Here is a 15,230-nt window from a genome sequence, read left to right as displayed (position 1 = left end):
TGGTGGCTTTATCGGCCACACCTGTCCAGGGGATGCCATTCAGCAGGCCAGACTGGACAATTGTAACAACAGACGCCAGCCTACTAGGTTGGGGCGCTGTCTGGAATTCTCTGAAGGCTCAGGGACTATGGAATCAGGAGGAGAGTCTCCTTCCAATAAACATTCTGGAATTGAGAGCAGTTCTCAATGCCCTTCTGGCTTGGCCCCAGTTAACAACTCAGGGGTTCATCAGGTTTCAGTCGGACAACATCACGACTGTAGCTTACATCAACCATCAGGGAGGGACAAGAAGCTCCCTAGCAATGATGGAAGTATCAAAGATAATTCGCTGGGCAGAGTCTCACTCTTGCCACCTGTCTGCAATCCACATCCCGGGAGTGGAGAACTGGGAGGCGGATTTCTTAAGTCGTCAGACTTTTCATCCGGGGGAGTGGGAACTTCATCCGGAGGTCTTTGCCCAGATACTTCGACGTTGGGGCAAACCAGAGATAGATCTCATGGCGTCTCGTCGGAACGCCAAACTTCCTCGCTACGGGTCCAGATCCAGGGATCCGGGAGCGGTTCTGATAGATGCTTTGACAGCACCTTGGACCTTCGGGATGGCTTATGTGTTTCCACCCTTCCCGATGCTTCCTCGATTGATTGCCAGAATCAAACAGGAGAGAGCATCAGTGATTCTAATAGCACCTGCATGGCCACGCAGGACTTGGTATGCAGATCTAGTGGACATGTCATCCTGTCCGCCTTGGTCTCTACCTCTGAAACAGGACCTTCTGATCCAGGGTCCATTCAAACATCAAAATCTAACTTCTCTGAAGCTGACTGCTTGGAAATTGAACGCTTGATTTTATCAAAACGTGGGTTTTCTGAGCCAGTTATTGATACCTTAATACAGGCTAGGAAGCCTGTTACCAGAAGGATTTACCATAAAATATGGCGTAAATACTTATATTGGTGCGAATCCAAGAGTTACTCATGGAGTAAGGTTAGGATTCCAAGGATATTGTCTTTTCTACAAGAAGGTTTAGAAAAGGGGTTATCCACTAGTTCTTTAAAGGGACAGATTTCAGCTCTGTCCATTCTTTTACACAAACGTCTGTCAGAAGTTCCGGACGTTCAAGCTTTTTGTCAGGCTTTAGCTAGGATCAAGCCTGTGTTTAAAACTGTTGCTCCGCCATGGAGTTTGAACTTAGTTCTTAATGTTTTACCCCCCTTCATTCCATTGATATCAAGTTGTTATCTTGGAAAGTTCTGTTTTTAATGGCTATTTCCTCGGCTCGAAGAGTCTCTGAGTTATCTGCCTTACATTGTGATTCTCCTTATCTGATTTTTCATTCAGACAAGGTAGTTCTGCGTACTAAACCTGGGTTCCTACCTAAGGTGGTCACTAACAGGAATATCAATCAAGAGATTGTTGTTCCATCCTTGTGTCCTAATCCTTCCTCGAAGAAGGAACGTCTGCTACACAATCTAGATGTAGTCCGTGCCCTGAAATTTTATCTACAGGCAACTAAGGAGTTTCGTCAAACGTCTTCCCTGTTTGTCGTTTATTCTGGCCAGAGGAGAGGTCAAAAAGCTTCGGCTACCTCTCTCTCTTTTTGGCTTCGTAGCATAATACGATTAGCCTATGAGACTGCTGGACAGCAGCCTCCTGAAAGAATTACAGCTCATTCTACTAGAGCTGTGGCTTCCACTTGGGCCTTTAAGAATGAGGCTTCTGTTGAACAGATTTGCAAGGCTGCAACTTGGTCTTCTCTTCATACTTTTTCCAAATTTTACAAATTTGACACTTTTGCTTCTTCGGAGGCTGTTTTTGGGAGAAAGGTTCTTCAGGCAGTGGTTCCCTCCGTATAAAGAGCCTGCCTGTCCCTCCCGTCATCCGTGTACTTTTGCTTTGGTATTGGTATCCCAGAAGTAATGATGACCCGTGGACTGACCACACTTAACAGGAGAAAACAAATTTTATGCTTACCTGATAAATTCATTTCTCCTGTAGTGTGGTCAGTCCACGGCCCGCCCTGTTTTTTATGGCAGGCTAAAAATTTTTTTGGATTATACTCCAGTCACCACTACACCCTTGGGCTTCTCCTTTCTCGTTGGTCCTTTGGTCGAATGACTGGAGGTGACGTAGAGGGGAGGAGCTATATAGCAGCTCTGCTGGGTGAATCCTCTTGCACTTCCTGTAGGGGAGGAGATAATATCCCAGAAGTAATGATGACCCGTGGACTGACCACACTACAGGAGAAATGAATTTATCAGGTAAGCATAAATTTTGTTTTCTCCTACATTGGTGTGTCCGGTCCACGGCTTCATCCTTACTTGTGGGAATATTCTCCTCCCTAACAGGAAATGGCAAAGAGGCACACAGCAAAAGCTGTCCACACAGCCCCCCTCTGGCTCCGCCCCCCAGTCATTCTCTTTGCCTGCTCTGAACAAGTAGCATCTCCACGGGGATGGTAAAGAGTTTGTGGTGTTAGTTTGTAGTTTTATTTCTTCTATCAAGAGTTTGTTATTTTAAAATAGTGCCTGTTTGTACTATTTACTCTACAACAGAAAGTGATGAAGAGTTCTGTTAAAAGAGGAGTATGATTTTAGCACCAGTAACTAAAATCCATTGCTGTTACCACACAGGACTGTTGAAACCAGAGAACTTCAGTTGGGGGTAACAGTTTGCAGACTTATCTGCTTCAGGTATGACCAGTCTCTTTTCTAACAACACATAGTAATGCTAGAAGACTGTCAGTTTTTTCCCTCATGGGACCGGTAAGCCATTTTCTTAGACTCTGTAACAGATTAAAGGCTTATATATTGGGCTCTATACTGGTTGACACTATTGTGGGCTAAATCGATTTGCTTATATCATATTCTTATGACATTTGGAGTGTTTTTATGAACTTAGAAACACTTTTGGGAACGTGTTAATTATGCCTGGCAGAGGTTTAGACGCCTAATCTAGTCAGAAAGGCCCCTTCACTCTGGTATGCAGAGGAAGGAGGCCTCATTTTCTGCAATGGCATCTCGGATCACTGTATGTTCTGCCTTGGGGCTTTGAATGTATGTGCAAATTGTGCCATGGCGTCCAAACAAAGTAAGGACAGTACTGTCACATTTAATAAGGTTGCCCAAGATGATTCTTCAAATGAAGGTAGTGGGGATAGTTCATCATCCTCTCCTTCTGTGTCAACACCAGTTTTGCCCGCGCAGGCGATACCTAGTACATCTAGCGCGCCAATGCTTGTTAATATGCAGCAATTAACAGCAGTAATGGATAATTCTATAGCAAATCTTTTATCCAAACTGCCAGCATTTCCCAGAAAGCGTGATTGCTCAGTTTTAAATACAGTGGATGAGCATGCAGGCGCTGACGATAATTTATCTGTTATACCCTCACATCAATCTGAATCGGCAGTGAGGGAGGGTCTGTCCGAGGGAGAAATTTCTGATTCAGGAAAAATTTCTCAGCAGGCAGAACCTGATATCGTGGCATTTAAATTTAAGCTAGAACATCTCCGCGCCCTGCTTAAGGAGGTACTAGCTACTCTTGATGATTGTGATTCTTTGGTAATTCCAGAGAAGTTGTGCAAAATGGACAAATTCTTAGAGATCCCAGTGCACGCTGATGCTTTTCCGATACCCAAGAGGGTAGCGGACATAGTGAATAAGGAGTGGGAGAAGCCAGGTATACCTTTTGTTCCACCTCCTATATTTAAGAAAATGTTCCCCATTGTTGATCCCAGAAGGGACGCATGGCAAACGGTCCCTAAGGTAGAGGGGGCAGTTTCAACGTTAGCAAAGCGCACAACTATTCCTATAGAGGACAGTTGCGCTTTCAAAGATCCTATGGATAAAAAATTGGAAGGATTGCTTAAAAAGATTTTTGTTCAGCAAGGTTTCCTTCTTCAACCAATTTCGTGCATTATTCCTGTCACCTCGGCTGCATCTTTTTGGTTCGAGGAACTAGAAAGTTCGCTCCAAAAGGAGACTCCATATGATGAAGTCATGGACAGAATTCACGCACTAAAGTTGGCTAATTCCTTTATTTTGGATGCTGCTTTTCAATTAGCAAAATTAGCGGCAAAAAACTCAGGTGTTGCAATAGTGGCGCGCAGGGTGCTTTGGCTAAAATCTTGGTCGGCGGATGTGTCGTCCAAAACTAAATCACTTAATATTCCTTTCAAAGGTAAGACCCTTTTCGGGCCAGAATTGAAGGAGATTATTTCTGACATCACTGGGGGAAAGGGCCATGCCCTCCCACAGGATAGGCCTTTCAAGGCTAAGAACAAGTCTAATTTTCGTTCCTTTCGTAATTTCAGGAACGGACCGGCTTCTAACTCTGCAGCCTCTAGACAAGAGGGTAACGCTTCCCAGCCTAAACCAGCATGGAAACCATTGCAAGGCTGGAACAAGGGTAAACAGGCCAAGAAGCCTGCTGCTGCTACCATGACAGCATGAAAAGGTAGCCCCCGATCCGGGACCGGATCTAGTAGGGGGCAGACTTTCTCTCTTTGCTCAGGCTTGGGCAATAGATGTTCCGGATCCCTGGGCACTAGAAATTGTCTCTCAGGGGTATCTTCTAGAGTTCAAAGAACTTCCTCCAAGGGGAAGGTTCCACATGTCTCGCTTATCTTCAGACCAGATAAAGAGACAGGCATTCTTACATTGCGTAGGAGACCTATTAAAGATGGGAGTGATACACCCAGTTCCAACAGCGGAACAAGGTCTGGGTTTTTACTCAAACCTGTTTGTAGTTCCCAAAAAAGAGGGAACTTTCAGGCCAATTCTGGTTTTAAAATACTAAACAAATTCCTCAGAGTTCCATCTTTCAAAATGGAAACCATTCGGACGATCTTACCAACAATCCAGGAGGGTCAATATATGACTACCGTGGACTTAAAGGATGCGTACCTGCATATTCCTATCCACAAAGATCACCATCAGTTCCTAAGGTTCGCCTTTCTGGACAAACATTACCAGTTCGTGGCTCTTCCATTCGGTTTAGCCACTGCCCCCAGAATTTTCACAAAGGTGCTAGGGTCCCTTCTAACGGTTCTAAGGCCGAGGGGCATTGCTGTAGCACCTTACCTAGATGACATTCTAATCCAAGCGTCGTCCCTTTCCAAAGCAAGGGCTCATACAGACATTGTTTTAGCCTTTCTAAGATCTCACGGGTGGAAGGTGAACATAGAAAAAAGTTCCCTGTCCCCGTCCACAAGGGTTCCCTTTCTGGGAACAATAATAGATTCTGTGGAAATGAAGATTTTTCTGACAGAGGTCAGAAAGTTAAAACTTCTAAAAGCTTGTCGAGTTCTTCATTCTATTCCTCAGCCTTCCATAGCTCAGTGCATGGAAGTTATAGGACTAATGGTTGCAGCAATGGACGTGGTTCCTTTTGCTCGAATTCATTTAAGACCATTGCAGCTGTGCATGCTCAAACAGTGGAATTGGGATTATGCAGACTTGTCTCCCCAAATTCAAGTAGACCAGGTAACCAGAGACTCACTCCTCTGGTGGTTGACTCAAGATCACCTGTCTCAGGGAATGAGTTTCCGCAGACCAGAGTGGGTCATTGTCACGACGCGCGGTCTGGGACTCTCTGAAAGCTCAGGGTCTATGGTCTCGGGAAGAGTCTCTTTTCCCGATAAACATTTTGGAACTGAGAGCGATATTCAATGCGCTCCTGGCTTGGCCTCAACTAGCGAAGACCAGGTTTATAAGGTTTCAGTCGGACAACATGACGACTGTAGCGTACATCAATCATCAGGGGGGAACAAAGAGTTCCTTGGCGATGAGAGAGGTATCCAAGATCATCAAATGGGCGGAGGATCACTCCTGCCATCTGTCTGCAATTCACATCCCAGGAGTAGACAACTGGGAGGCGGATTATCTGAGTCGTCAGACTTTCCATCCGGGGGAGTGGGAACTTCACCCGGAGGTCTTTGCCCAGTTAACCCAACTATGGGGCACTCCAGATATGGATCTGATGGCGTCCCGTCAGAACTCCAAGGTTCCTCGCTATGGGTCCAGATCCAGGGATCCCAAGGCGACACTAGTGGATGCATTGGTGGCGCCCTGGTCGTTCAATATGGCTTATGTGTTTCCACCGTTCCCTCTCCTTCCCAGGCTTGTAGCCAGGATCAAGCAGGAGAAGGCCTCTGTGATTCTAATTGCTCCTGCATGGCCACGCAGGACTTGGTATGCAGACCTGGTGAACATGTCAGCGGTTCCACCATGGAAGCTACCTTTGAGGCAGGATCTTCTAGTACAAGGTCCATTCAAACATCCAAATCTAGTCTCTCTGTAACTGACTGCTTGGAAATTGAACGCTTGATTCTATCTAAGCGTGGGTTTTCAGATTCGGTTATAGATACTCTGGTTCAAGCCAGAAAACCGGTGACTAGGAAAATTTACCATAAGATATGGCAAAAATATATCCGTTGGTGCGAATCCAAGGGATTCTCTTGGAATAAAATTAAAATTCCTAGGATACTTTCCTTTCTCCAAGAGGGTTTGGATAAAGGTTTGTCAGCTAGTTCCTTAAAAGGACAGATATCTGCTCTGTCTGTTTTGTTGCACAAACGACTGGCAGCAGTGCCAGATGTACAGGCGTTTGTACAGGCGTTAGTCAGAATCAAGCCTGTCTACAGACCTATGACTCCTCCATGGAGTCTAAATTTAGTTCTTTCAGTTCTTCAAGGGGTTCCGTTTGAACCCTTACATTCCATAGATATTAAGTTACTATCTTGGAAAGTTCTGTTTTTGGTTGCTATTTCTTCTGCTAGAAGAGTTTCTGAATTGTCTGCTTTGCAGTGTACTTCACCCTATCTGGTGTTCCATTCAGATAAGGTAGTTTTACGTACCAAGCCTAGTTTTCTTCCAAAAGTGGTTTCCAACAGGAATATTAACCAGGAAATAGTTGTTCCTTCTCTGTGTCCGAATCCAGTTTCAAAGAAGGAACGTTTGTTACACAACTTTGATTTTTGATGTGGTCCGTGCTTTAAAATTCTATTTAGAGGCAAAAAAGGATTTCAGACAGACATCATCCTTGTTTGTCGTTTATTCTGGTAAGAGGAGAGGGCAGAAAGCTACTGCGACCTCTCTTTCCTTTTTGCTTAAAAGCATCATCCGATTGGCTTATGAGACTGCCGTACGGCAGCCTCCTGAACAAATTACAGCTCACTCTACTAGGGCTGTGGCTTCCACATGGGCCTTCAAGAACGAGGCTTCTGTTGATCAGATCTGTAAGGCAGCGACTTGGTCTTCCCTGCACACTTTTGCCAAATTTTACAAATTCGATACTTATGCTTCTTCGGAGGCTGTTTTTGGGAGAAAGGTTTTGCAAGCCGTGGTGCCTTCCGTTTAGGTTACCTGACTTGTTCCCTCCCTTCATCCGTGTCCTAAAGCTTTGGCATTGGTTCCCACAAGTAAGGATGAAGCCGTGGACCGGACACACCAATGTAGGAGAAAACAGAATTTATGTCTTACCTGATAAATTCCTTTCTCCTACGGTGTGTCCGGTCCACGGCCCGCCCTGGCTTTTTGTCAGGTTTAATATTTTTATCTCTATACACTACAGTCTCCACGGCACCCTATGGTTTCTCCTTTTTCTCCTAACCGTCGGTCGAATGACTGGGGGGCGGAGCCAGAGGGGGGGCTGTGTGGACAGCTTTTGCTGTGTGCCTCTTTGCCATTTCCTGTTAGGGAGGAGAATATTCCCACAAGTAAGGATGAAGCCGTGGACCGGACACACCGTAGGAGAAAGGAATTTATCAGGTAAGACATAAATTCTGTTTTTGTATACCACCTATGTTCATAGCACTGCGGAATCTGTTGGCGCTCTACAAATACATGATGATGATGATAATAATAATAATGTCAGCTAAAGGTATTTTTATATACTAGTTAAAGGACCACTCCATGCAGTAGAATTACATAATTAAAAAATGCATAATAAAAAGACAATGATTTAACACTTACTCGAAATTTCAAATAAGCAGTAGATTTTTTTTTTCTGACAAATTTATATTTTTTCTCCCATTTTCCGGCCCCCTGTATCATGTGACAGACATCAACCAATCACAGACTAGTATACATATACCCTGTGAGCTTCTGCACATGCTCAGTAGGATCTTGTTCCCCAGAAAGTGTGCATATAAAAAGACTGTGCAAAATTTGATAATGGAAGTAAATTGGAAAGTGTCTTGAAACTGCTGCTCTTTCTGTATCATAAAAGTTTATTTTGACTTGAGTGTCCCTTGAATGCTTTTGTATACATAGTACCCTCAGTACTGTAATCAGAAAGGTCATATTTGTTGTTTTAAATAAATATATTTTGCATTTTAGGACACAAAAACAGACACAGGAAGAGAAGAGTGTGACTTACAGGCAGGAATTAAAAATGGTAATTGATATTTTTTTATTAAAAAACAAATATATATTAAATAAAAAGTTTTGATTTCAGGTTGTTTGGATCTTGGAATTCCAGATTTGGGGCTTTGTACCTGTATTAGTCAATTTTGCTTTATTCTCGTGGTATACTTTTTTGAAGGTGCAGCAATGCACTACTGGGAGCTAGCTAACACATTTGTAAGCCAATTACAAGAGGTATATAAGTGCAGCTATCTCCCAGATCCTGAGCCTACTTAAGTATGGTTTTCAACAAAGGATACCAAGAGAACAAAGCAAATTTGATAATAGAAGTGAATTGGAACGTTGTTTAAAACGTTATGATCTATGGGAATAATGAAAGAGAAACGTTTCTTAATATAAATTGATTTGATGGTAAATTTTGCAAGAAACATTGAAATAATTTTTAATTTTAGCTTGCTTACATTATAGCCAGGTGGTCATTGAAATCAGCTGGTTGGTCAGTGAAATCAGCTGGTTGGTCAGTGAAATGAGCCGGGTGGTCAGTGAAATGAGCTGAGTGGTCAGTGAAATGAGCCGGGTGGTCAGTGAAATCAGTGAAATCAGCCGGGTGGTCAGTGAAATCAGCCGGGTGGTCAGTGAATTCAGTGAAATCAGCCGGGTGGTCAGTGAAATCAGCTGGGTAGTACGTCTGGGAGAACACAATGTTAATAATGCTCAGATACAGGTGTTGAATGCTCCTTATATTTGGTTGATTTAAATCAGTGTTTCAGGCCTGGTTTTCATGATAGCTGAACCAGCGCACAGGTGAAATAATCAGCTGAGCAGTAACCATGGTTACTAACCTGCTCTCACCCATCAGTTCATTATTTCAAATATGCACAAGTTCAGCTATAATGAAAACCTGGCCTGTTGGGGGTACTTGAGGTCCGCGGTTGAGAAAAAATGAACTAGAGCACAGGTGAAATGCTCAGCTGATGGGTGAGAGCAGGTTTGTAACAATGGTTACTGTTCAGCTTATTATTTCACCTGTGCTCTAGTTCAGCTATAAAGAAAACCTGTCCTGTTAGGGGTACGCGGTTGAGAAACACTGATTTAAACCATCTCTTCCCCTTTTGATGATAAACTGTTAATGAGACCCCCCCCCCTCTCTCTCTGTGTGTGTTTAGGCTCCTGTTACTGTGAGGATCATGTACAATACATGTCACTGCGTTTGTCAGTAAAGAAGAAATGTTATAAGAATATCTGACATATTCAGTAGCGCTGAACAAGACAATGTCTGACAAGAACCAAACCTCAGACCTTCCTGATGCACACGGCGGTAAGCAGGACGTCACATGACACCTGGTTTTGTCATCAGAAGGGGAGAATATTTACAGTAATAAACCAGTAGTCTCAATGATCTGATTGCCTTAAAGGGACATAACTGTTGGCACTCATGCTATAACTTACCCTGCTATAACTTAGTTGTTAAAGATTACATGAATCCCAACATTCGGCACCAGGATCATGTGCGCAGTGTCACCTATGTGCTTAAACTTACACATGCACCTGGTGCATTATTATGAACTAGTCCTAAAGCCTGTGTACACGGGCCATTTTCTGTAGTGCATCGCTTCTGCCCGGCCACGCCCCAGTCACGGCCTCGCCCTCGCCACGTCCACTTATGTCGGCCGCTCCCGCCCACCCTCTCTGCACTGTGATGATTTTGTGATCCTCACAAATGGCTAGGTATGTTTGTCCTCGCGCAGTCTCTACTGTGCATGACCGCTTCGTACAAACATACCTGGCTTTTTATTATATAGGATTTGTTGATTATGGAATTCTAGCGTATTTAAAAGACTATTGAATACTGTAGAATTGCTTATTTTACAAGCGCAAAATAAAAAGAGAATGCAATAGCGCTTACTCTGAATTTCATAAAAGTAGTAGATATTTTTTGCTTTACCCCATTTGCCGGCTCCCATTATCATGTGACAGCCATCAGCCAATCACAGACTAGTGCCTCAGAAAGTGTGCACATAAAGAGACTGGGCAAAATTTGAAAATGAAAGCAAATTGGAAAGTATCTTAAAACTGCTGCTCTATCTGACTCATGAAAGTTTAATTTTGACTTTAGTGTCCCTCTAATGGTCATTTAAGTTGCCACAAATAACTCACACACGTCTTATTCTCACTGTACAGGCCGTATGGATGTGACGCCTTCACATGGCTCAGTAGTTGCGCATGGAGGAGAAGCAAATGCGCACGATCACTTGAAGACCGAGGAGGACGAAGTTCCTATAAATACGGCTAAAGGTGATTATGGAAATTAAAGCAATGGTGCATTTAAGTGATGGTAAATCCGAGCGTTTAAAAAACGCTTGGATTTACCATCACTAAAAATAAACAGTAGTTTCAGTCATTGGTTATTAGAAAACGCCCACGGCACAGCTCTCTTTACCAATGAGATGACGATTCCACCTATAAACCAATAGCCGTGCTAGGATGTCAGATGACACGCAAGGCTATTGGTTTAGAGGTAGAAACGTCACCTCATTGGTAAAGAGCGCTGGCCAGAGCCGCTGACTTTAGCAAGCTGCCGCGGCGCAGAACAGTAAGTTTAGCGCCCCTTTTTTTTAGTTACTGATGACTGAAACTAGTTTATTTTCAGTGATAGTAAATCAGTGTTTTTTTAATCACTCAGATCTACCATCACTTTTAACTTACTTAAATATCTGCACATTTAAACTTCTTGTTTTTGTAATGCAAATTTTTTTTTTCTAGTTTTAAAAAGTTATAGTTTCTGAATTAATTAGTGATAAAGTTCCTACCGGTCTCTTATGCTCCCTCTGCCTTTCCCTGTTTCTTGCTGCAGTGTAGTTAAGTATTGAGCAGACCCAACCGCTCTATACATTGTGCTCAGCCTGCATCTAGTGTAGATAAATGCGAATGATGCATGCGCAGACTCATATTTCTGATGGGCCGTGCAGCACGTCTTCTCAAACAAAAAATAGTGGTTTGGCAGGAGGGGGAGTGGGGGGTGCAGCAGCAGAATGAAATCTAGATATGAATGTTTGTTTAAAAATACTTGATTTGGATATTTAAAAAAATAAAATAAGACTGGAGCTCCACTCTAAACGGGAAACATGTGATCTCCACTCAAAGGTTTTTTTTTATTTTTTTATTTTAAATCAACTTTAATGTAACAAACAACCAATAGACAATAATTTTGAAAACTAAACATTTTGCATGTTTTCTTTATGTTCATTCACAGTGGTTTAAATACAGTACATCATTTCAGGAAAGCACAGGATTAATTCTACCATCATCTTGAGTTTTTATGTATTATCTACTATTTTAAATTCACAATATTTAAATATTTAAAGCTCCCCTCTACACAAAAAACACGTGACCTCCACACTCATTATTATAGCTTATACTTTGCCATAACAGGACATATGTTAACCCTTTGAGTGCTAAGCTGATTCGAGTTTAAAAAAAAAAAATTAAATACTGTATATATTTCTCTTGTAAGGTGTATCCAGTCCACAGATTCATCCTTTACTTGTGGGATATTCTCCTTCCCTACAGGAAGTGGCAAAGAGAGCACACAGCAGAGCTGTCCATATAGCTCCCCCTCTAGCTCCACCCCCCAGTCATCCTCTTTGCCGGCTCTAAGCACTAGGGTCTCTCTCAGGAGGGTAAAGTGAATGTGGTGTTAGAATTGTAGTTTTTATTATCTTCAATCAAAAGTTTGTTATTTTAAATGGTACCGGTTTGTACTATTTACTCTCTAGCAGAAAAGTGATGAAGATTTCTGCTGAGAGGAAAATGATTTTAGCATGTTGTAACTAAAATCCACTGCTGTTCCCACACAGGACTGAGGAGTACCAGAAAACTTCAGTTGGGGGGAACAGTTTGCAGGGGAACTGCAATAAGGTATGTTCAGTCATTTATTTCTAGACAAGACTGAGATAATGCTGGAAGAGACTGACATTATCCCCATGAGGGGAGGGTAAGCTACGTTCAGAGACTTAGGCCTAGATTTAGAGTTCGGCGGTAAAAGGGCTGTTAACGCTCCGCGGGTTTTTTTCTGGCCGCACCATAAATTTAACTCTGGTATCGAGAGTTCAAACAAATGCTGCGTTAGGCTCCAAAAAAGGAGCGTAGAGCATTTTTACCGCAAATGCAACTCTCGATACCAGAGTTGCTTACGGACGCGGCCGGCATCAAAAACGTGCTCGTGCACGATTCTCCCATAGGAAACAATGGGACTGTTTGAGCTGAAAAAAAACCTAACACCTGCAAAAAAGCAGCGTTCAGCTCCTAACGCAGCCCCATTGTTTCCTATGGGGAAACACCTCCTAAGTCTGCACCTAACACCCTAACATGTACCCCGAGTCTAAACACCCCTAACCTTACACTTATTAACCCCTAATCTACCGCCCCCGCTATCGCTGACCCCTGCATTACACTTTTAACCCCTAATCTGCCGCTCCGTAAACCGCCGCCACCTACGTTATCCCTATGTACCCCTAATCTGCTGCCCTAACATCGCCGACCCCTATGTTATATTTATTAACCCCTAATCTGCCCCCCACAACGTCGCCGACACCTACCTACACTTATTAACCCCTAATCTGCCGAGCGGACCTGAGCGCTACTATAATAAAGTTATTAACCCCTAATCCGCCTCACTAACCCTATCATAAATAGTATTAACCCCTAATCTGCCCTCCCTAACATCGCCGACACCTACCTTCAATTATTAACCCCTAATCTGCCGACCGGAGCTCACCGCTATTCTAATAAATGTATTAACCCCTAAAGCTAAGTCTAACCCTAACACTAACACCCCCCTAAGTTAAATATAATTTTTATCTAACGAAATAAATTAACTCTTATTAAATAAATAATTCCTATTTAAAGCTAAATACTTACCTGTAAAATAAATCCTAATATAGCTACAATATAAATTATAATTATATTATACCTATTTTAGGATTAATATTTATTTTACAGGCAACTTTGTAATTATTTTAACCAGGTACAATAGCTATTAAATAGTTAAGAACTATTTAATAGTTACCTAGTTAAAATAATTACAAATTTACCTGTAAAATAAATCCTAACCTAAGATATAATTAAACCTAACACTACCCTATCAATAAAATAATTAAATAAACTACCTACAATTACCTACAATTAACCTAACACTACACTATCAATAAATTAATTAAACACAATTGCTACAAATAAATAAAATTAAATAAACTATCTAAAGTACAAAAAATAAAAAAGAACTAAGTTACAGAAAATAATAAAATATTTACAAACATAAGAAAAATATTACAACAATTTTAAACTAATTACACCTACTCTAAGCCCCCTAATAAAATAACAAAGCCCCCCAAAATAAAAAATTCCCTACCCTATTCTAAAATACAAATATTACAAGCTCTTTTACCTTACCAGCCCTGAACAGGGCCCTTTGCGGGGCATGCCCCAAGAATTTCAGCTCTTTTGCCTGTAAAAAAAAACATACAATACCCCCCCCCCAACATTACAACCCACCACCCACATACCCCTAATCTAACCCAAACCCCCCTTAAATAAACCTAACACTACCCCCCTGATGATCTTCCTACCTTGTCTTCACCATGCCAGGTTCACCGATCCGTCCTGGCTCCAAGATCTTCATCTAACCCAAGCGGGGGCTAGACATCCACTGAAGAAGTCCAGAAGAGGGTCCAAAGTCTTCCTCCTATCCGGCAAGAAGAGGACATCCGGACCGGCAAACATCTTCTCCAAGCGGCATCTTCTATCTTCTTCCATCCGATGACGACCGGCTCCATCTTGAAGACCTCCAGCGCGGATCCATCCTCTTCTTCCGACGACTAGACGACGAATGACGGTTCCTTTAAGGGACGTCATCCAAGATGGCGTCCCTCGAATTCCGATTGGCTGATAGGATTCTATCAGCCAATCGGAATTAAGGTAGGAATTTTCTGATTGGCTGATGGAATCAGCCAATCAGAATATAGTTCAATCCGATTGGCTGATCCAATCAGCCAATCAGATTGAGCTCGCATTCTATTGGCTGTTCCGATCAGCCAATAGAATGCGAGCTCAATCTGATTGGCTGATTGGATCAGCCAATCGGATTGAACTATATTCTGATTGGCTGATTCCATCAGCCAATCAGAAAATTCCTACCTTAATTCCGATTGGCTGATAGAATCCTATCAGCCAATCGGAATTCGAGGGACGCCATCTTGGATGACGTCCCTTAAAGGAACCGTCATTCGTCGTCTAGTCGTCGGAAGAAGAGGATGGATCCGCGCTGGAGGTCTTCAAGATGGAGCCGGTCGTCATCGGATGGAAGAAGATAGAAGATGCCGCTTGGAGAAGATGTTTGCCGGTCCGGATGTCCTCTTCTTGCCGGATAGGAGGAAGACTTTGGACCCTCTTCTGGACTTCTTCAGTGGATGTCTAGCCCCCGCTTGGGTTAGATGAAGATCTTGGAGCCAGGACGGATCGGTGAACCTGGCATGGTGAAGACAAGGTAGGAAGATCATCAGGGGGGTAGTGTTAGGTTTATTTAAGGGGGGTTTGGGTTAGATTAGGGGTATGTGGGTGGTGGGTTGTAATGTTGGGGGGGGGGTATTGTATGTTTTTTTTTACAGGCAAAAGAGCTGAAATTCTTGGGGCATGCCCCGCAAAGGGCCCTGTTCAGGGCTGGTAAGGTAAAAGAGCTTGTAATATTTGTATTTTAGAATAGGGTAGGGAATTTTTTATTTTGGGGGGCTTTGTTATTTTATTAGGGGGCTTAGAGTAGGTGTAATTAGTTTAAAATTGTTGTAATATTTTTCTTATGTTTGTAA

The 15,230-nt window shown here is 42.7% G+C and overlaps 1 protein-coding gene across 3 annotated transcripts in view; it reads left to right on the top strand.

The window, feature by feature from the left end:
• The window catches only part of LOC128666776 (zinc finger protein OZF-like), a 110,606-nt gene that overhangs the window by 19,213 nt on the left and 76,163 nt on the right, over positions 1 to 15,230 (top strand). For all 3 annotated transcript variants that reach the window (XM_053721561.1, XM_053721563.1, XM_053721562.1), the window contains 3 exons: positions 8,341 to 8,398; positions 9,534 to 9,685; positions 10,549 to 10,662. In XM_053721561.1, the coding sequence (XP_053577536.1) occupies positions 9,640 to 9,685; positions 10,549 to 10,662 (160 nt within the window). In that variant the 5' untranslated portion in view covers positions 8,341 to 8,398; positions 9,534 to 9,639. The remainder of the gene's footprint in view (positions 1 to 8,340; positions 8,399 to 9,533; positions 9,686 to 10,548; positions 10,663 to 15,230) is intronic.

The sequence above is a fragment of the Bombina bombina genome, chromosome 7 (assembly GCF_027579735.1).
Source record: "Bombina bombina isolate aBomBom1 chromosome 7, aBomBom1.pri, whole genome shotgun sequence".
NCBI lineage: Eukaryota > Metazoa > Chordata > Amphibia > Anura > Bombinatoridae > Bombina > Bombina bombina.
This window is presented reverse-complemented; position numbering and strand designations above follow the sequence as displayed.